The following is a 22,356-nucleotide window of genomic DNA, read 5'->3' as shown; positions in this document are numbered from 1 at the left end:
GCCCTGGGTGTCACACACAGGATGTCACACACAGCCCTGGGTGTCACACACAGCCCTGGGTGTCACACACAGACCTGGGTGTCACACACAGCCCTGGATGTCACACACAGCCCTGGGTGTCACAGCCCTGCACACCAAATCACAGCCCTGGATGTCACACACAGGATGTCACACACAGCCCTGGAGGGGCAGTCCCAGCTCAGGGCCCTCTGGTTCAGCTCCTGCTCTCACTGAAGGTTTTACCCCACTCCCAGGGCACTCAGACATTGCTGAGGGGCTCAGGGATGTTGTCCTCGGACAGCCTGAAGTGACCAGAGCAGATGGATCCTTCTGGAACATCCCTTCCCTCCATGGGAGCTCGGATTTGATGAGGTGACACCTTGAGGTGTCTCCCAGCCTGCCTGGTGGTTCTAAGATAAGAAATGAGAGTCAGCAAGTCCAGCGAGACTCTCACGTTGGAAAGGATAAAAAGAAAAGGAGTTCTGGCAGCAGCAGAAGTGAGGAGCCCAAATTTGTGTCTCCTGGACAGTTTTTTTTTTTTGGGGTGGAATATCCACATCTGGAAAGAAGATCCTAAATGCTTCCTCCAGTAGGAATTTGTGTCCCCTTCCCTCTTTGCCAGCCCTGCTGTGCCCTCCGTGTTCCCACTCCCCACACTCTCTGGAAATGGATTTTCTGCCTTCCCTGCCCCATTTATCCCCAGCCTTTCTCCACCACCTGAAACCTCCTGCACATCCCCCAGATCTCGGCACTAATGACAAAAACTCCTGACAGACAGGGCGCTGTGTGGAGGATTAATATAGCAGAGGATATAAGAAATTAATTACTTTCAGGCAGACAATGTTGGCACCTCCAGTCAGCCTGATTTATTTCCACGGCTGCTCTATTTTTGGCGAGCCCAGAATGTTTGACTAAATATACGACAACAAGGAGCTGGGATGGGTGGTGGAGCCTCCGCTAAATCCACAACCCCGAGAGGGCTGAAACCCCCCCGGCCGCGGGTCCCGGTGCCTGGGGCTGGCCCGGCTCTCACGCAGCTCCGAGCCCGCAGGAGGAGCAGGAGGAGCCGCAGGAGGGAGCTCCCCTGATCGCGGGGAGGCCGGGATCGCTCTGTGTGTGTGTGTGTGTTTGTGTTTGTGCGCTCTCCGTGCGCGGCTCTGCCCGGGGCAGCGGGGCCGAGCGGGCTCCTGATCCCGGGGCTGCGGCGGGGAGGAGCCAGCGCGGCACGGAGCGGAGAGGCGGCAGCGCTCGGCACCGCACCGGGACCGCACCGGGACCGGCACCGGGACCCGCACCGGGACCAGCACCGAGCCCGCACAGCACCGGGACCGGCACTGGGACCGGCACTGGGACCGGCACCGCACCGAGATCCGCACCGAGCCGCACCGAGCCCGCACCGGGACCGGCACTGGGACCGGCACCGCACCGGGACCCGCACCGCACCGAGCCCGCACCGCCCCCGGCTGCGCTGCGACTGCCCCGGTTCCGGTACCGGCACCGGCACCGCTCCGACACCCCCGGCACCGCTCCGATTCCCGCTGCTCCGGTTCTGGTACCGGCACTGGCACCGCTCCGACTCCCGCTGCTCCGGTTCTGGTACCGGTACCGGCACCGCTCCGACTCCCCTGGCACCGCTCCGATTCCTCCCTGCTCGGAACCGGCATCGCTCCAATCCCTCCTGCTCCGGTACCGGCGCTGCTCCAGCTCCCCCCTGTTCGGCACCGCCACCGTTCCGATCCCCGCTGCTCCGATTCTGGCACCGGTACCGCTCCAATTTTCCTGGTACCGGCACCGCTCCGACACCCCCTGCTCCGGTATCGGCACCAGCTCCGCTCCAACGTCCCCGGCACCGGGACCGATCCAACTCCCCCCTGCTCGGCACCAGCTCGGCTCCAACGTCACCGGCACCAGGACCGCTCCAGTCCCCTCCTGTTCTGGCACCGACTCCAGCACCGGCCCCGCTCTGAGCCCAGCCCCGCTCCGGTACCAGCCCCGCTCCGGTGCCGGTCCCGGCCCCGTCCCGGAGCGGCCGCAGCGCCGCCCCTGCTGTGCCCCGCAGGAAGGAGGAAGGGACGCGGCTCCAGGGACCTGCTCGGTGAGTGCCGGGGTGACCCCGCCGAGGGCCGGGGACCCTGCCCGGACCCTCCCCAGCCCCTCCGGGGACCCTGCCCGGCCCCTCCGGGGGTCACGGCCGCTGCCTTGGGGACTGGCGGGGCAGAAAGTGCGAGAGGAGGGGAGAGCTGAAGTTGGAGGAACGGGGAGGGCGGGTTCAGCTCAGGTTTGTACCTTGGGCTTTCCCTGGTGCGGGAGATTCCTGCGCGTGTTTGGTCCCTAAAGCTGCTTTAGGGAGCACCGGGGTTGGAATTTGATGGGTACCCCTGGCGTGGGTCCCGCTGTGAGGGGTCTGGGGGGACCCTTGCAGGGTGGAATTGCCGGGGGTGACAGCCAGGGTGTGTCGGGAGGGTGCCGGGCTCGCAGGGAGCCCTGCCCGGGGCTGGCAGCTCGGCATTCCCCTGGCGCTGCAGTTTTTGGCCGCTGTCACAATCAGCTGCATCTCTCCAGCGCTGCCTGTTGCTGTGACAAGTTCCTGGGGGTTTGTGACCCTCTCCTTGTCCCCAGACAGCCTCTTGCCAGCTGCTCTCCGTGCCTGAAAAGCTTGAAAAGCTTTAAGAGCCTCGTCTCTCCGTGAAAACAACCTGAGCGTGCTGGCACAATGGTGACATCAGCTCTGAGAGGAGGAAAGAATCAGGGTCAGGCCTGGGGCTGGGTTTGTGCTGTGCATCAAGGAAATGTGATGGGTGATGCGTGTGCAGGGCTTGGAGAAGGTGCCTGAAGGGGGAAAAGCTTTGAACAAGCATCAGGCAGGAAGTTGGAGCCTCTGGATGAGATTTGTGGAAGGGATTTGCTGTCAGACAGGGCCCTGCGAGGAGCCAGCATTAATTAATTCCCTCCTCGGTGCTGGGGGGGTGGATTTGGGGTGTGGATCTGGGGCTGAGATGTGGTGAGTGCAAGCCAAGTCCTGTTTTCCTGCCTCACGAGGCTGTGACAGCGCCTGGGGGTCAGGGCAGAGGTTGGGAAGAGCAGTTCCCGTGATCCTGAAGAGATTCCCTTCAGGAATGTGGCCATAAGGTCATGGACACCTCTCAGCAGGCACACACAGACATCTCGGTGCATTTGTGCTGTGCAGCATCCTCTCCTCCCTAAAAAAAGGTGGGAGGTGATGCCCAAGAGTCCCAAGAGGAAGAGGCAGGAATGGGAGGGCACCTGGCTCACCCCACCCATGGAACTCCCTCGTGTGTGAGGCACCCAGCTCCGAGTTTGCTGATTTTTCAGGCTCTCAGAAAATTTCTGAGCAAGTTTTGGTGTCCGTGCTCCAGGCAGGGCTTGCAGATCTGTTCCCAAGTTCCCAGGCTTACTCACTCACGCTGGAAAATATCAGTACCACGTCCAAATGGGAGCAGTTAATAAATGAGTAGTGGAACAACCTCGCCAGCAATCCTGGGAGTTCCTCCTCTCTCATCCTGCTGGGATAGAGAGAAAGAGAGAAAAAATTACAACTAATCAAGGCTCTGGAGATCTCCCCCTGTCCTTGGCCTTGCCATGGATTCTGCCTGGCCTTGGCCACGTCACCAGCGTGTCCCCACGTCTGAGTTCCCCCATCTGTTAACTCCTGACCTTGCTTTGTTCTGCGGGCTTTGCTCCCTGAGCTCTGCAGAGCTCTGGGATGCTGGCAGGGATGGGCAGCTCTGAAACCCTCATCTCCTTTTCGCTGAAGCAGCTCTTTGTGGAGCCCTGAATGGGCCCTTCAGAGAGGCTGTGCTGGTGACACAGGGACAGAGGGAAGTGATGGTGTCACACATTCATAGTTGCAGGTGGCTGAAGTGCAGTTGGCTGCTTTTTATTGGCTTCCAGACGAGCTGCTTGCAGTCTTGAGCTGCTGCCTCTCGTGTGCATTCCCTGGCAGTGTCACTTGTCCCTTGGGGACAGGCTGGGGTACAGAGGGTGCTGCAGGGGACAGTTTTGCTGGATGCAGAGCTGGCAGATGAGAGCAGCTGCATTTTGTGCAGGGTAAAACACAGAGGCAGAATGGTTCAGGGTGCTACAGCCGAGTTCTGATCTCCCAAATCCACAGAGGATCCCTCTGTTTTCCCTGTCCACCACCTGGTCAGGCAGAGCCCTGGGTGTCCCCTCACCATGTGCATTAAAATATCCACGTTGCAGTTTCCACTGAGCCCATCATCCCCTTGGCCTTCTGGGGAGGAATGAATGTTTGGTCAATCCCTGTAAACCCTTGGGACAATTCCTCTGGCTTCCACAGAGCTGAGGTTTGGGCCAGGAGGGCTGAGAATCTCCAGAAAAGCTGGGATCTGTGTGTTTGGAGTCATGTCCAGGACGAATAAGAGTTTCCAAAAGGGATTATGCTCAGTATGGAGCCTCCCAGATTCTCCTTCCATCCTCAGGGAAATCGAGGCAGCTTCTCCAGGCAGCAGGACAGGGGAGCTTGGCTCAGCTCAGAGCAGATCCCAGGCCTGGAGCATGTTCTGCTCTGCCTAATTCATGTGCTGACAGCCCAAAGCTCAGCTCAGCTGGGCTGGGCTTGCCTCAGCGCAGGGCCTGTGTTTGAGAAGGGCCCTTTGCTGGCACTGAACCCTGTCCAGGCAGAGCTTTGCCCTGCTGGCTTTGCTAAACCCACTGGCTCCTGCTGTTTGTCCAGGGAAGCCTGATGGCAGGAAGCAGCCTGTGGATGGATGTGGCCCAGATCCCAATCTGTGGTGAACAATTAACTTGTGGAATCTCTCTGTAATCAGACCCGAGCATCTTTTACCCTCTCCTCCCTCTCCCAATCTCCCAGTTCTGCGTTTTGCCCGCAGCCAGCGCTGCTCATCTGCTGCTTGTTTGCTCAGCCTCCCAATCTCTGGCTCCCATCTCGTGTCTGGCTGTGAGAGGAGCTGCTGGGGGATGATTTTGGAGCCATGGAGCAGCACGGGAAGCCCTGGCAGAGGGCTGGGGTTCATCTGTGCTGCTGCCACTCATCTGTCTGCCCATCCCTCCCTGCACACAGCTCAGCCCCAGAGCTGTTCCCTTCCCTCCTGCCTTTCCCTGCTGCTTTAGGGATGAGCTCCAGCTGGATTTTCACAGCCACATTCCCCACGGGGAGTTGCCCACATCTCCTCCTGATCCCTGCTGGAAATCTGGGGGGTTCCTTTCCCACCTGAGCAGGAGGGAGGCAGGACCTGAGGGGATGCAGCTCAGGAAGCAAAGGATGCTCCAGTGAGGTGGATCCTGTTCCAGCAATCAACAATTCTGCCTTTGGTTGTGGCTTTTCCTCCTGGCCCCACAACCCCCAGGTGCTGGGGGCTGAAATAACTTGGGAAGTGTTCAGAGGGGGATGTTGGAGCTGCTTTTTTTTTTTATTTATTTTTTTTTTTTTTTTGCAAGGATTGCTGCTTTTTGGGATCCAGGAGCAGCTCAGGTGGGACATTTTGGGGATTTCAGTTCCCTTTCTGTGTGGGTTTAAACCAGGGACAATTCCTCATTTCTCACCATGACCCCTCCATCCCTGCAGGCACTGCCACAACAAAAATCATCAAATCATAAACTGAGTGTCAAATTCCTGACCCAGAAGCTGTCAGAGCCCGAATTTTGTTGGTTTTGCTGGACACCTGGATCACCTGAGCTACTGCTGTGATGCTCAGAGGGGGAGAACAGGATGGAGAGGGGTTGGATTCACTGCACTGTGCTGAGTGCCTGGAAGGGAGAAATCCTGTGGGCACCCTGGAAGGACACAGCTAATGAACACACTCCAATTAATGACATTTTCAGTTAATTATTTTGGTAGTTTTTAATTTTTTTTATTTATCAATAATTTTATTAATGACACCCTTGCACTCCCCTCATCATCTTCAATTATCAGCTGGGAAACTGAGGCACGGGGTTTGCTCCTGGCCTTAGGAAAATTGCTGACATTTACATTACTGACAGCTCTGGATCTCAAACCTGAGGCCCAAAACTCCCTCCAGGATGTTGATCTGACTCAAACAGCTCCTGTCTCGCTGTGCTCTGGGTTTTATGAGCTTAATTCATCTTTTGGGCACCCTTTCAGTGTTTTTATTATTGAACCCTCTCCATGAACCCTCTCCTTCTCTTTCTTCCCCAATCCCTGAAATCCTCAGCCATTTCCTTTAAAACAACCCAAATTTTCCCAGCTGGAGTGAGGCAGGGCACTGGCTTGGACCAATTTTTGTGGTGATTTTGCCTTGAATTGCTCCATTTAAAAGGAGAGGCTGCTGAAGCCGACCATAAACACCGAAACCCCTGAAGAAATCCAAATGTGCCTTTTTTGGGAAGCAGGAAACATTCCCAGCGTTCCATTTATTTCTGCTCTTTCTCCATTTGATTTTAATGGTTTATTTTCTATTTAATTATTCAGGCAGCGTTAATGTTGCTGGTCATTTAGGGGCTGGGATTCCTGATTCTGGGGGGATTTATCCTCAAAACACCCCCCAGCTTTTCCCTCTCTCCTGTTGCTCCCAGCACTTCCCACTCTCAGAGCCGTGGCTTTTTTAGTTGCTAAATCTGACAAGGTTTGTGAACAGGAGCCTTGATTCTGCACTCAGGAACATGCACAGGAATATAATTCAGCACTTTTTTTTTTTTCCTGCATTCCAACATGGAACATCACCTGGAGCTTGGATTTGTGCCATCTGTGACTGGAATTATTGGGTGGGAAACCTTTTAGGTTGGTGGTTTATGGACCAAGCCTGTGCTGGAGCAATTGTAGCTCCAGAGGGATGTTCAGGAGATCTCAACAACTGAGGATCCAGTTCTGATCCAGTAGATCCATGATCCATAAACAGCAGAACCAGGGAAATGGTCTGGGGGTGAGGAGGAGGAAGAGGAGGAGGCAGAACTGGAGGGTTTGGTTATGCCCAGAGACTGGTTTGTGTTTTGTCCGAGTTTAAAAGCAAGGAGAGTTTCTGTGTGCCCAAAGTGCTCCTTGAACTTAACAGATCCCTCCAAAACCAACAAACAATCACCCCAACATCAAAAAATCACCCCAACACCAACAAAACACCTCAAAACCAACAATCACCCTAAAACCAACAAATCATCCCAACACCAACAAACCACCCCAACATCAAAAAATCATCCCAACACCAACAAATCACCTCAACCCCAACAGATCCCCCCAAAACCAACAAATCACCCCAAAACCAACAAACCACCCCAACATCAAAAAATCATCCCAACACCAACAAATCACCTCAGTCCCAACAAATCATCCCAAAACAAACAGATCCCCCCAACACCCAAAGGCCCTGGGAAGAGCAGGAGCAGCAGCAATGTCCCAATGTTTTCCAGTTGTCCCATCACTGTCCCATTGCTCTCTCATCTCTGTCCCATTATTACCCCATTCCTGTCCCATTCCTGTCCCATTATTGTCCTATCACTGTCCCATTGCTCTCCCATCTCTGTCCCATTGTTGTCCCACTGTTGTCCCATTCCTGTCCCATTTATGTCTCATTCCTGTCCCATTCCTGTCTCATTATTGTCCTATCACTGTCCCATTGCTCTCCCATCTCTGTCCCATGTTTTCCTGTCATTGTCCCATCCTTGTCCCATCCCTCCCGTGGGTTCCCTGTCCCTGCAGATCCCGTCTGGGATGTTCTGGATTCCCCCAAATTCCAGATTCCACAGGGAACGAGCAGAGCCATTTCCTCAGAAAAGTGCCCAAAAAAGCCCAACTGGGCCATTTTAATTCCTGTCATTTGAATTCCAGGCTGAGCATCCGAGGGGGAAAAAGCATTTTTAATAAATTACCATTAACACTGTGCTGTTTAAACACTTAATCCCTCCCAATCCCCTCTGATTAACAATTAATTGTGCCGCTAATTGCACTATCATAGCATGGCAGGCTGCAGCAGGCACAGGCAGCCACACCAGTGCTGGACAACTGGGAGCACTGGGGAGCTCTGCTGGGCCAAATCCCTGATTTCTGCATCCTCAGGGCTCTAATCCTGCCTTATCTGCAGAATTTCCTTATCAGCTGCCAGCCAGGAGAGGAGCTGGATGCTCTTGGAATGGCCTTGCTGCTGTCATCCCTGTTTTAGAGTGGATTTTCCTCAATTTGTGAAAACCACATGGAAATTCCTCAGTGTTTTGATTTGAAGTGGGGGAAAAAGCCCAATATTTGAATAATTCCCATTATTTTATGCTTCTGATGCTTTTATTCATGCACAGCAGGCTGCAGGGTCTCTCTTCAGTGTCCAAGGCCTTGTTCAGTGTCATCCCTTTTTTGTCATGGATTTCCCTCCACTGCTGTGAAAATCACATGGAAATTCATCTGTGTTTTGATTTGAAGTGGGGAAAAGCACAATATTAGCACAATATTTGAATTTATTTCTGTTATTTTATGCTTCTGATGCCTCTTTTACATAGAGCAGACCAGCACCTCTCTCTTCCTGAGCGTCCAAGGCCTTGTTCAGTGTCATCCCATTTTTAGCCTCAATTTTCCTTCACTTGTGAAAACCACGTGGAAATTCCTCAGTGTTTTGATTTGAAGTGGGGGAAAAACACAATATTTGAATAATTCCCATTATTTTATGCTTCTGATGCTTTTATTCATGCACAGCAGGCTGCAGGGTTTCTCTTCAGTGTCCAAGGCCTTGTTCAGTGTTATCCCTTTTTTGTCATGGATTTCCCTCCACTGCTGTGAAAATCACATGGAAATTCATCTGTGTTTTGATTTGGAGTGGGGAAAAGCACAATATTAGCACAATATTTGAATTTATTTCTGTTATTTTATGCTTCTGATGCCTCTTTTACATAGAGCAGACCAGCACCTCTCACTTCCTGAGTGTCCAAGGCCCAACCTGGTGTCATCCCATTTTTAGCCTCAATTTTCCTCCACTTGTGAAAACCGCGTGGAAATTCCTTTGTGTTTTGATTTGGTGTGGGGGGAAAAGCACAATATTTGAATAATTTCCATTATTTTACACTTCTGAGGCCTCTTTTACATAGAGCAGGCCAGCACCTTTCACTTCCTGAGTGTCCAAGGCCTTGTTCAGTGTCATCCCTTTTTTATCATGGATTTTCCTACACTCCTGTGAAAACCTCATGGAAATTCCTTTGTGATTTGATTTGGAGTGGGGGAAAAGCACAATATTTGAATAATTTCCATTATTTTACACTTCTGATGCCTCTTTTACATAGAGCAGACCAGCACCTCTCTCTTTCTGGGTGTCCAAGGTCCAGCCCAGTGTCATCCCATTTTTAGCTTCAATTTTCCTCCACTTGTGAAATACACGTGGAAATTCCTCTGTGTTTTGATTTGGAGTGGGGGAAAAGCCCAATATTTGAATTAATTTCTGTTTTACACTTCTGCTGTCTCTCTTCAGTGTCCAAACCTTTTGCTGGGGGAGATCCCTGTCCCTCTGCTCCTCCCCGTGTTTATCTGTTCTGGGCTCTGTTATCTGTCCAAGGCTCTGCAGGAACCAGCCCTGCCTTGTCAAGGACACCTCCACCACAGAGGGGAGCTGGGTTTGGAGTGAAGTGAAAAAAAGATATTAAAAAAAAAATTAAATTATGTATACTTACACTATATGCTATATAATTTATATTATATAATTTATTGTATATACTATATAATTTATAATACATGTACTATATAATTTATACTGTATTTATATATATATATAAAATATTAGATCCCACAGAACACATAGCTCACAGGATGTGAGAAGGATCCCATGGATCCCACAGATCCCAGAGGATATGAGGAGGATCCCACAGATCCCACAGATCCCAGGATATGGTGAGGATCCCACAGATCCCACATTTCTCAGGATGTGAGGAGGATCCCACAGATCCCATAGATTCCACAGGATTTGAGGAGGATCCCACAGATCCCAGGATGTGAAAATAATCCCGCAGATCCCACAGGATGTGAGGAGAATCCTGAAGATCTCATAGATTACACATGATGTGAGGAGGATCCCAGAGATCCCAGGATGTGAGGAGGATCCCAGAGATCCCACAGATCCCACATAATGTGAGGAGGACCCCACAGATCCCAGAGGTCCCAGGATGTGAGGAGGATCCCACAGATCCCACAAGATGTGAAGAGGATCCCATGGATCACACAGATCCCACAGGATATGAGGGGGATCCCACAGATACAACAGATCCCAGGATTTGTGGAGGATCCACTGATCCCAGGGTGTGAGGAGAATCCTGCAGATCCCACAGATCCCACATTTCTCAGGATGTGAGGAGGATCACACAGATCCCAGGATGTGCAGAGAATCCCGCAGATCCCACAGATCTCACAGCATGTGAAGAGGATCCACAGATCCCACAGATCCCATAGATCCCACATGATGTGAGGAGGATCCCACAGATCCAATAGATCCCAGGATATGATGAGGATCCCACAGATCCCACATGATATGAAGAGGATCCCACAGATCCCACATGATATGAGGAGGATCCCATAGATCCCACAGATCCCACATCTCAGATGATGTGAGGAAGATCCCACAGATCCCACATCCCACATGATGTGAGGAAGATCCCATAGATCCCACGGGATGTGAGGAGGATCCCACAAATCCCACATCTCACATGATGTGAGGAAGATCCCATAGATCCCACGGGATGTGAGGAGGATCCCATAGATCCCACAGATACTGCAGGATATGAGGTGGATCCCACAGATCCCACAGATACTGCAGGATATGAGGTGGATCCCACAGATCCCACATGATGTGAGGAGAATCCCACAGATCCCACAGCTCCCCTTGCTCTGAGATCATCAGGATTAGACACGTTGGGATTTCCCTTTCTGTTTTTTTTCCCAAAAAGAATCTCTGATCCCAGCTCCTGCTCGGAATCCTCTGACTCCTCAGGGCTCCTCTTCACCTCCCTCCTTTTTCCTTCCCACTCTGGGGGAAACATTCCCACGTGCTGCAGGCCCTGCAGGGCTGGTTTAAGGTTAAATCCCAGCTTAGAACAATCCTTGGCAGGGCAGGAGCCTGGCAGGGCAGCCTGGATGTGAGGAGGATGCCACAGATCCCACATCTCACGTGATGTGAGAAAGATCCCATGGATCCCACAGGATATGAGGAGGATCCCACAGATCCCAGGATGTGAAGAGAATCCCGCAGATCCCACAGATCCCACATGATGTGAGGAGGATCCCATAGATCCAATAGATCCCAGGATATGAGGTGGATCCCACAGATCCCACATGATGTGAGGAGGATCCCACAGATCCCACACCTCCCCTTGCTCTGAGATCATCAGGATTAGACACGTTGGGATTTCCCTTTCTGTTTTTTTTCCAAAAATAATCTCTGATCCCAGCTCCTGCTCGGAATCCTCTGACTCGTCTGGGCTCCTCCTGACCTCCCTCCCTCCCTTTTCCTTCCCACTCTGGGGAAACATCCCCACGTGCTGCAGGCCCTGCAGGGCTGGTTTAAGGTTAAATCCCAGCTTAGAACAATCCTTGGCAGGGCAGGAGCCTGGCAGTGTTTGCTCCCTCCCTCCCAACCACGTCAGCCTGGCTGGGCTTTAAATAAAACAGATTTCAAACCCTCCAGCCCTGGGGGGTTTGTGATTTTAATGCCAAACTGTGGCACTGCTGCTCCGGAGATTTGTCCTGGGAGGGACTGGGGAGGGGACAGGAGGTCAGCAGCACCTTCCTCTCTCATTCCATCCCTGCTCTGCAGGAAAATCTGTCCCAGGGGGTTTGGGAGCAGTGGAGCTCTGAGGGAGATCCTGCTGGGACAGGAGGGAGCAATAATCCCACGTGAAGCTTCACCAGCTCTTCCTCCCACTGTGGAAACTCAGATGTGTCTCCAGGCTGTGCAGCAAAATAGGCAGAAAGTTCTTTTTTCTTTTTCTTTTTCTTTTTCTTTTTCTTTTTCTTTTTCTTTTTCTTTTTCTTTTTCTATTCCTTTTTTTTCCTTTTCCTTTTCCTTTTCCTTTTCCTTTTCCTTTTCCTTTTCCTTTTCCTTTTCCTTTTCCTTTTCCTTTTCCTTTTCCTTTTCCTTTTCCTTTTTCCCCCTTTTCCTTTCCCTTTCCCTTTTCCTTTCCCTTTTTCTTTTTTTTCCTTTCTTTCTTTTTTTTTCCAAGCCCTTTTGTCAGGGCAGAGCAAGGCAAAACATTTCCAACCTCCTCGAAAATCCGTGGCAAAGAGCCGAGCTCTTAATTGCTCCGAGTGCTCGTGGTGCTGCTGCTCCACAGAAACGCGGGGTTTTGTTTAGATTCCGACCGGTTTGTGCTTTTTTTATTTTTTTTTCCCTGGGAAATTCAATCCTTTGAGGCCAGGATCCCTCTGGGAAGGATTTTCCCAAGGATTTGCCTTCCCGTCCTTCTCTGCACCAGTTGTGTGTCTTTGTGTTTGTCCCCCTCCTTTTTCTGTGTGTGCTGGAGGTGGCCGCGTTTCTCAAATTCCTCGGGGCTATCGGGTGTCCAGGATGTCACTGCTGCTGCTTTAAATATCTTTTTGGAAAGGGGAGCCGGGCAGCAGGGCAGGGATCCCTGTGCTCAGCTGTCCCTGCCAAGCCCAGCTCCCACCCTGCAGCTCGCACAATTCCTTCCCCATTTTCCTCATTTTGCACCCAAATTTCCTTTCAGCCTCGTTCTCCTGTGCCAGGAAGAGGTTTTGGGTCACAGGAGGAAAATTTCGGTGTTTTGTGCTCAATAGAGAGTGGAAAACCTCCCCTGATCACTGCAGGGAAAGTGAATTTTGATTTTCCATGAATTCTTATCTTGCAGACGAGTCTGCAGCTCTGGGAGCTCTGTGTGGGCTGGGGAAGGAAGGAAAGTCCAATTAAAAAAGGAAAAAAAAAGAAACCAAACCCTAAAAAAAAGGAAAAGGAGGAAGTAAAGCAACTTCAAAGTGTGAGGTGTGGGTGACAGCTTTGCACAGGTTCATCCACTGGAAATGTTCCTCAGTGGGATTTGGGCTCTCATTCCCAGGAATCTTCTCCCAAAATGTGGATTCTCCTCCCCATCCAGCCATAAAGAGAAGGTGAGCACTGACAGCCTCAGCCCCAGGTTAGAAGGAGAGATAAAACAAGGAGAGGGGATGGAAGAAGAGATGAATTCAGAGGGTTTGTGCTGCTGGGAATGCCTCTGGAATCTGGCAGCTCCTCTGCAGCCCCCTGGGGATGCTGGCGGCCACTGCCGGGCTGGGTTTGTCCCTCTGGGAGTGGCTGTCACCCAGCAGGACCCGGAACAATTCCTTGGATGTGTTGGGATGCTCCAGACCCTCCGTGGGTGACTGACAGGGAGGGCAGCACAGGACATCAGCTCTCCAGGGGCTGCTGAGGAGCAGGACAGCTGGAGCCTTCAATTTTCCATTTTTCTTGGATTGTGGATGTTAATTGTGACCCCATAACCCACCGAGTGTCACTAAAGCAGGGACCAGGCCGGTTTTTGTGTTCCTCCTCAGGAATTGTGTTGCTATTCCAACAACTCTTCAGGGCTTGAGGCGTTCAGGGTGTGTCCTGAAAGGATGGCAGGGGAAAGTTGGGAAAAGGGGAGGGAAAAACTGAGTATTGGGCACTCCCTGGAGCATCGCTGAGCTCGCACAGTCGGGCCCCAGCCCTGGGTGCTGTCACAGCCAGGCAGAGCTGCTGTCACCCTGCCCTGAGCCCCCAGATGACTTTAAATTCAGCCCCAAGAACTCAGAGGGTCGGAAAGGGCACTCTGTGTCCCGGGGGAAAAGTCGTGCTCAGAGTTCTGCTGAGATTCCACACTGCCAACCCTTGTGGAGCAGCAGGGCAGGGGGTCTGCTGAGCCAGAGGCTGTGGGTCCCCAAATCCAGGGATCCTCAGAATCCTTAGAATTCTCAGGATCCTCAAAATCCCCAGCATCATCAGGATCCTCAAAATCCTCAGAATCCTCAAGATTGTCAGGATCTTCAGGATCCATCCTCAGAATCCTTATAATTCTCAGGATCCTCAAAATCCCCAGCATCATCATCAGGATCCTCAAAATTCTCAGGATCTTCAGAATCCTCAGGATCCTCAGCATCCTCAGAATCTCAGAATCCTCAGAATCCTCAAGAGCCTCAAAATCCTCAGGATCCTCAGAATCCTCAGAATCCTTGTAATTCTCAGGATCCTCAAAATCCCCAGAATCATCAGGATCCTCAGCATCCTCAGAATCCTTATAATTCTCAGGATCTTCAGAATCCTCAGAATCCTCAAAATCCTCAGGACCCTCAGCATCCTCAGAATCTCAGAATCCTCAAAATCCTGAGGATCCTCAGAACCCTCAGAACCCTCAGGACCCTCAGGATCCAGGCTGCTCCTGCCCTGGGGATGCAGAACGTACCAGGGAATCGCTGACACGACCCTCAGGGCAGGGACAATGCCATCCCTGAGCTCCCCCAGCCCTGGGGTGGCCAAACCGGCCAGCAGTGGCCCCATTGTTGTCACAGCTGAACACTGAACAGTTCTCCCAGGTTAGGGAATAAGCAGCCAGTGTTCTGAGCTGCTGCAATGATGACTGGCATTGGGGTGCCGTGCTCAGAGCTGCCCTGAGCTCACCAGGAGCTGAGGGAGAGCTGAGGGCACAGAGAGAGGCGGAATATCCCCGGGCAGAACAAAGGTGCTTTGTGTGCTCGTTGTCGGCTCCAAACCAGGCTGGGAATGTGCACCCAGCAAAGGGATGGATTCCTGCTGCTTCCCTCCCAGCCCTGCACCCTGCACAGTTTGGGATCCCATCTCTGCACCCTGCACAGGCTGGGATCCGATCCCTGCACAGTTTGGGATCAAATCCCTGCACAGGTTGGGATCCCATCCATGCACAGGTTGGGATCCCATCCATGCACAGTTTGGGATCAAATCCCTGCACAGGTTGGGATCCCATCCATGCACAGGTTGGGATCCCATCCCTGCATCCTGCACAGGTTGGAATCCAATCCCTGCACAGTTTGGGATCCCATCTCTGCACTCTGCACAGGTTGGGATCCAATCTCTGCACAGTTTGGGATCCCATCCCTGCAGAGTTTGGGATCCCATCTCTGCACAGTTTGGGATCCCATCCCTGCACAGATTGGAATCCAATCCCTGAACAGACTGGATCCCATTTCTGCATCCTGCAGAGTTTGAGATCTCATCCCTGCACAGGTTGGGATCCCATCTTTGCACCCTGCACAGGTTGGGATCCAATCCCTGCACAGGTTGGAATCCAATCCCTGCACAGGTTGGGATCCAGTCCCTGCACAGTTTGGGATCCCATCCCTACACCCTGCGCACGTTGGGATCCCAGCCCTGCACAGTTTGGAATCCAATCCTTGCACACGTTGGGATCCCAGCCCTGGCAGTGTCCAAGGGCAGCTTGGAGCCGCCTGGGATGGGGGAAGGTGTCCCATGGAAATGGGATCAGTTTTAGGGTCTCTCCCAGCCCAATCCATTCTGTGCTTCCCTGAGTCTGTAAATGGACTGGCAGGAAGTTTTCCATGGATCCACCTTTCCCAGGCTGACACTCAGGACGTGCCTCTGACTGTGACTTAACAACAAATTCCTGACTGGAATTCTGCTCAGGAGGGATGGGAACGCTGCTGTGCCGGGTGCTGGACACCCCCAGGCCAGGGTCTCACATCCCAACTCAGAGGGAAGGAGGGAGGAGGATTCCATCATTCTTGATTTATCCCTGGGACATTCCATGAGAGCCCAAACTGGAGTGGGAGCCAACCTCAGGCTGTGCTGCTCTGCACCCTCCTGGGGAGGGAGTTTGTCACCCCGGTGAGGATTTGTCCCCCTGGATAAATGTTCATTTGTGAGATGTTCGTTTGGTGGTCAGGGTTGGTCCCTGGGTGAATTCCCAGCTGCCACAGAAAATTCAGCCTCGCCCCCGCCGTGATTGTGAGTAATTTCCCTCCCAGTCCCCAGAGCAGCTCGGAATTGTTCCCCCATCCCCTTCCACAAATTCCCGAGGACCTCAGTGAGGTCCTGCAGAGGAAACCCAGAGTGGAGGAGGAATCTGGGGGATGCTGAGCTCCCAGGAATGTGCAGCATCCAGGTTGGAATCTCTCCCATCTCAGGCAGCTTTTCCTGCTCCGTGCTGGAACCTCGGCGGGACCTGGGGCTGTGCTGGGCAATTCCTGCAGCCTCGGGTCTGTGTCTGTTATAGATAATAAACTAATCAAGCCGAATTAAATATTAAAACAGAAAATTTTATTTTTGCGACCGAAAATACAGTCTTGGGAAACCACAAATGAAAAGGACAACACCGAGCCTGGGATCGGTGCTGGGTGAACACACACGCTGATCTGACCTCTATCGCACCAGATCCCCCTGTGTTCACAAATGCCCTCCTGGACACTCCGTTTTTATACAATTTTTCTGGCCTGGGGCAAAAATCCCTTTGTTTCTGGTGTGGATTCTCATATTCATGTAGTTTTCTTGGACTGGACAAAAACAGTTTGGGCGCAGCGATGAATTTTGATGTGTGCAGATTTTGGTTTACTGGAACTGGGTATTGAAATGTAATTTTTCCCTCCTTGGGGACGAGATTCTGGTTTAGGGAACCTGTATTGAAATGTAGTTTTTGTCGGGAACCTGTATTGAAATGTAGTTTTTCTCGAGGACTCCGGCTGTCCTGCTGGTCGATGCTTATCTTATCTCTGGGTGTTTCCTGGCCTGTCTTCCTAAGGAGCCACCTCTGCTGGAACTATTAGCATGTTAATCAGGGTTTTATTTACTGTTGTGGCACTGGAATTCTGTGAAGCAATCCTCCTTTCCTTGCTGTGGCTAACAAATTTCTTTATTTCTTTATTTTATATCGCACAAATCCTAAATTAACACGAATTACCACATACCAGACATCACATCCATGTGAGGAGGGGCACGTATCGCAGCCCTGCTGCTCCGGCCCTGCAGCCGTGCAGGATTGCCGTGTTTGCTGAGCAAATAAAAACCCCACGAGGAGCAGAATTCCCCGTTTAATTCCCCGTTTCTCGCGGCCCTGCAGTGCCGCAGGAACGCGAAGTGCTGAATAGGGCTGTTCACTGGTAATCTCTCCGGGGATTAAAAAAAAAAAAAAAAAAAAAAAAAAAACCAACAACAAACCAAAACTGTTTTAAAGAAACAAATTTTTCCCTCCAAGCCTTCCTCTCAGCTGGGAAATGGGGGCAGGTAAGGAAAGGAGAGGCTGCAGTGACCCCAGGGCTGTTTTTACCCCATTTTACCCCCACCCCAGCTCCTCTCCTCTCCCAGGTTTATATTTAGCAGCCTGGAGCTGCTGCCATTCCTGTAGGAAGGAAAGGGGGGGAAGGATTGGGGTTTGTGGAGCAGTTTTGTGGCAGTGAGAAGCTGATTCCCTGCAAACCATCCACAGTTTTTGGGGAGGGGAAGGGAGATGGAGGCACCAGTTCTGCTTTTCCTCGTTCACCTGAGCGTCCTTGCTGTGCCTGCAGCGTTCCTGATCCGGGCTTGATCCTGATCTAAGGGTCAGGGGAGGTTATGGATCAGTGGGGGATTGTCAAAGCAGGAATTGCTCAGCCCAGCACCTTCCCGTGATCCCAATCCTGTCCTGATTGTCCCATCCCAGTCCCTGCCAGGCTGGGATTGGTCCCTATGCAGGATTCACTTCTTCCATCAGTCCAGCATTGCTAAATCTCCCTTGGAACCCCGAGCATCCCCGGTGCCGCCTCTTTATTGTGTCCAAACACCTTCCTGCAGTGCTGGGAAAACATTCTGACTGTCAGAAAACATTCTGAATATCTCAGGAAACTGTTGGGGTGCTGGCAGGGCCCGCAGAGGGGACGAGTTTTTATCTTTCTCCCTTGGAGGGTTTCATTGCTTTAATCAGATTTGTGGTCAAGGAGATTCTGACGCCCAGCAGGAGGAGTCGCTGGGAGCCTGGGATCGAGCTGGGATCGAACTGGGATCAAACTGGGAGCATCTCCCGGGGCTGGGATTCCCCCTGGCCGTGCTGACCCCACTCAGAACTTTGCTGCTGTCTCAGAACATCTTTGTTACCAGGGCAGAGCAGGGGAGAGCAGTTTCCTTTTCCAGTGAGAAATGTGGGATTGAGTCCTTTCCATCACTGTTCGGTCTTTTTCTTGCTTTCCTTCTGTTTTCACTCTGCTTTCCCCTCTGTTCAGACATTTCTGGAGTTTCAAGGATGCCATCAGCTCAGCCTGTGTTGGGTTGTGCCCTTCCCTGCACCTCTTGACCAGAGCCAGCTCTTAAAAACAAAATTTCCCTGCCACAAACGTGGCTCCTCTTCTGCTGTGACCCAGAGAAAGGATGGCCCCAGGGACCCCTGTGGGGTGGAAATTTGGGTCAGGATGCTGCCAACCCCAAAAAGCAGCAGCTATGGGGTGGAAATTCGTGTTGGGACATTGTCTACCCCAAAAAGTAGCAGCTATGGGGGCTGTGGGGTGGAAATTCGGGTCTTGGTGCTGCCAACTCCAAAAAGCAGCAGCTATGAGGTGGAAATTTGGGCCTTGGTACTGCCAACCCCAAAGAGCAGCAACTGTGGGGCTGTGGGGTGGAAATTTGGGTCTTGGTGCTACCAACCCCAAAAAGCAGCAGCTATGGGGTCAAAATTCGGGTCAGGATGCTGCCAACCCCAAAAAGCAGCAGCTGTGGGGTGAAAATTCGTGTTGGGACATTGGACATTGTCTACCCCAAAAAGCAGCAGCTATGGGGTGGAATTTTGGGTCGGGAGCTGCCAACCCCAAAGAGCAACAGCAGCTACAAGGTGGAAATTCGGGTCTTGGTGCTGCCAACTCTAAAAAGCAGCAGCTATGGGTCAAAATTTGGTTCAGGATTCTACCAACCCCAAAAAGCAGCAGCTATGAGGCTGTGGGGTGGAAATTTGGGTCAGGATGCTGCCAACCACAACGAGCAGCTGCTGTGGGATGGAAATTCATGTTGGGACATTGTCTACCCCAAAAGCAGCAGCTACAAGGTGGAAATTCGGGTTGGGATTCTACCAACCCCAAAGAGCAGCAGCTATGGGGCTGTGGGGTGGAAATTCAGGTCAAGATGCTGCCAACTCCAAAAAGCAGCATCTGTGGGGTGGAAATTCGGGTCGGGACATTGCTAATTCCCAAAAGCAGCATCCGTGGGGCCGGGTGCCCGTGCCGGTGCTGCCCAGCCCTCTGAGCCCGCTGCCCCTTTCCCCGCAGGGCTCTGCCGGGAAGATGAACAAGATGAAAAACTTCAAGAGGAGATTTTCGCTGTCGGTGCCGCGCACGGAGACCATCGAGGAGTCTCTGACGGAGTTCACCGAGCAGTTCAACCAGCTCAACAACCAGAGGAACGAGGGTGAGGAGCCCCTGGGGGGGATACGGGACCATCCGGGCTGGGTGAAAGCCTCTCCAGCCCCCCCGGACATTTTCGGGGTGCCTGCCTTTGTTGAGTGTTGCTTTCCCCACCGTGTGCCCGTGGGGGTGATTAACACCTCGTCATTAAAGCTGAGGAGAGATTTATCCTTGCCCGAGGAAAGGCTGATGGGAGGGAAAGGAATTTGTGCACAAACGGGGAGCTGTGGTTAAGGTGGGGAGTGGGAAAGGGTGGGATCTCCTCCTGCCTCCCCAAAATAGCGCTGTGACCCCTCGGGGGGCTCCAGGCTGCTGTTCCCCAAACCAGAGGGGTTTTCTGTGCCCGGGGCTCGCTGCAGCAGCCTTTGCTCCTCCAGCGCAGGGAGGTTTAGGGTTAAAGCGCTGCCTGAGCCGGCACATCCCGGTGCACACAGCAGCCCCCGGAGCAGGCTGGGGCAGGCTCGGGGCACGGCCGGGGATGCTGCGGGCGATGGGAACAGCCGGGACAGCCGTGCTGGGGCAAGCCGGGAGAGCTGGGGGAGCCGGGGAAGCCGGGCAGAGCTGGGGGAGATGAACAGAGCTGGGGGAGATGGGCAGAGCTGGGCAGAGCTGGAAGAGATGGGCAGAGCTGGGGGAGATGAACAGAGCTGGGGGAGATGAACAGAGCTGGGGGAGATGAACAGAGCTGGGGGAACTGGGCAGAGCTGGGGGAGCTGGGCAGAGCTGGGGGAGCTGAACAGAGCTGGGGGAGATGAATAGAGCTGGGGGAGATGAACAGAGCTGGGGGAGATGAATAGAGCTGGGGGAGATGAACAGAGCTGGGGGAGATGAATAGAGCTGGGCAGAGCTTGGGGGAGATGGGGGGACTGGGCAGAGCTGGGGAGATGAACAGAACTGGGCAGAGCTTGGGGATCTGGGCAGAGCTTGGGTATCTAGGCAGAGCTGGGCTCAGCTCATCCTGGGCTAAATCCTAAGCTCAGCCCAGTGCCCCCAGCACTCATAGCGTGCCCCCAGCCCCTGCCCCAGCTTTGTTTGCCCATCCCGTATCCCCAGACCCTGTCCCAGCTCTGTTTCTGTGTTTGCTCATCCCCATTCTGTGCCCTCAGCCCGTCCCAGTTCTGTTTCTCTCTTTGCCCATCCCCACCCTGTGTCCCCAGCTCCTGTCCCAACTCTGTTTCTGTGTTTGCCCATCCCCACCCTGTGCCCCCAGCCCCTGTCTCAGCTCTCTTTTCCCACCCTGTGTCCTCAGCTCTTGTCCCAGCTCTGTTTCTGTGTTTGCCCATCCCCATTCTGTGCCCCCAGCCCCTGTCCCAGCTCTGTCTCTCTCTCTCCCTGGCCCTGCCTCGCTCAGAGCTGTGCTGGGAGCGGGGGCTGAGCTCTGATGTCAGTGCCTGGCACCGGCACTGCCCGGCCGTGCCAGCCAAGCTGCTCCGGGGGTGCTGAGAGCTCCTTCAGAGCCTCCCACAGCTCCTCAGGATCCTCTTTATCTCTGAGCATCCCCGGGGGGCTCCTGTGTGCTCCCACACCCCTCAGTAATCCATGCAGGGATGGGATGAAGGCTGAGAAGTGCTGGGCGCTGCTCCTGCTGCTCTGCTCGAGGATTTGGGATCTGGGCTCCTTCCTCCTCCAGTTATCTCCTCCCTGCAAACCCCAGAGCTGATTTCCCTCCTGTTCTGCTTTAATGAGACACCACTCACGGGTTTTCCTTCGCCCTTGGGTCAGCAGCATCTACCAGGACCCCCTGGAATTTTGGGCTTGATCCTGAGGTAGCCAGGAGAGAGCAGGAGCAGTGTGAGCCTGGAGTAAGGGTGGGTCCCTGATGGTCAAATTTGGAGCTGGGTTTGGATTTCTCCAAGGGCTTGGTCCCCGTTTTCCATGTGGAGAAGCAAAATGCAGAGAGAAGTGGCTCTGCTGCAGCTGTGGGAGCAGAGCTGAGCCTGAGCTGCTCCTGTGCCACATCAAACAGCTCTGCTGCAGGTTTGAGCCTCTGCTCAGGATCCCTGGGGCTGTCCCTGTGCTCTCTGTGGCTCCAGAGCCCATCCTGGGTGTCCTGGTGACCTCCTGTCAGTCCCCTGGGCTTTGTTTTCCTTCCACAATTCCCTGCTCCTCAGCATTCCCCAATCCCACATTGCCCAATCCCGCATTCTTGAGGCCAGGTCTCCTCCAGAATCACAAAATCAGGGAATGGTTGGGGCTGGAAGGGACGCCAGAGCTGCTCCCATCCCACCCCTGCCGTGGGCAGGGACATTTCCACCATCCCAGGGCTGCTCTGGCTCCTCTGAGGGGACAAGCAGGGGACAAACCTGTCCCATCTGTCCCCAGCTCCATCTCCCCACCCCGTCATTCCCATGACCTCACCCCCTCAGATGCTGATAAAAGGAGGAAAAACAGAAAACAGCTTTTTTTTCTTGGTTTTTTTTTTCCTTCCAGGCTGGAAAATCAAACAGTTTTCCAGCCTGGACACATCCTGTCACCAGCAATGTCACCTTGGGGAGCCTGAGTCTGTTTTTTTGGAGGGATCAGGGATTTGATGGCAGCAGCCCCCAAACACCTGCAGCCTGCTCTGCCCTCCCAGCCCTGACAAAATCACAAAATTCAGTGTCTGGGCTGGAAAGGGATAAAACAGAATAAACAGATCCAGCCCTGACCTTGGGAGCTGAAGAAACGATGCTGAGGGGGAGGAAGGAGGATGAAAAACGCGAGCTCTGAGCGGTGCAGAGCCTGGAGAGGAGAGTTCACCCTCAGCAGAGTAATTAAAAGTTCCAATTAAAAGTTCCAATCAGGCAGGCAGTGGAGAGCTCTGGCCCCTTTCCTTGTGAGATCAAAGCTGGTTTTGGCAGAGGCTGCGTTTAAATATATTTATAAAAGATATTTATAAAAGATATTTATTTATAAAAAGGCTGCCTGTGTCTGCGGCTTTGATGTCACAGATCTTCCTCCAAGTGTCAGGGCTCCTGGAATTCCCATGGAATGAATTCTCTCCTGGAATTCCCATGGAATGAATTCTCTCCTGGAATTCCAATGGAATTAATTCCCTGGGGGTCTGCACCTTCTGGAATTCCCAT

The 22,356-nt window shown here is 52.9% G+C and overlaps 1 protein-coding gene across 1 annotated transcript in view; it reads left to right on the top strand.

The window, feature by feature from the left end:
- The first annotated feature begins 1,988 nt into the window (after positions 1-1,988).
- The window catches only part of CDK18 (cyclin dependent kinase 18), a 32,449-nt gene continuing 12,081 nt past the window's right edge, over positions 1,989-22,356 (top strand). Inside the window, exons 1-2 of the mRNA XM_033080185.2 lie at positions 1,989-2,095; positions 19,157-19,295. Coding sequence (XP_032936076.1) covers positions 19,172-19,295 — 124 coding nt within the window. The 5' untranslated portion in view covers positions 1,989-2,095; positions 19,157-19,171. The remainder of the gene's footprint in view (positions 2,096-19,156; positions 19,296-22,356) is intronic.

Source organism: Catharus ustulatus, chromosome 25 (genome assembly GCF_009819885.2).
Source record: "Catharus ustulatus isolate bCatUst1 chromosome 25, bCatUst1.pri.v2, whole genome shotgun sequence".
In the NCBI taxonomy this organism is placed as follows: domain Eukaryota; kingdom Metazoa; phylum Chordata; class Aves; order Passeriformes; family Turdidae; genus Catharus; species Catharus ustulatus.
This window is presented reverse-complemented; position numbering and strand designations above follow the sequence as displayed.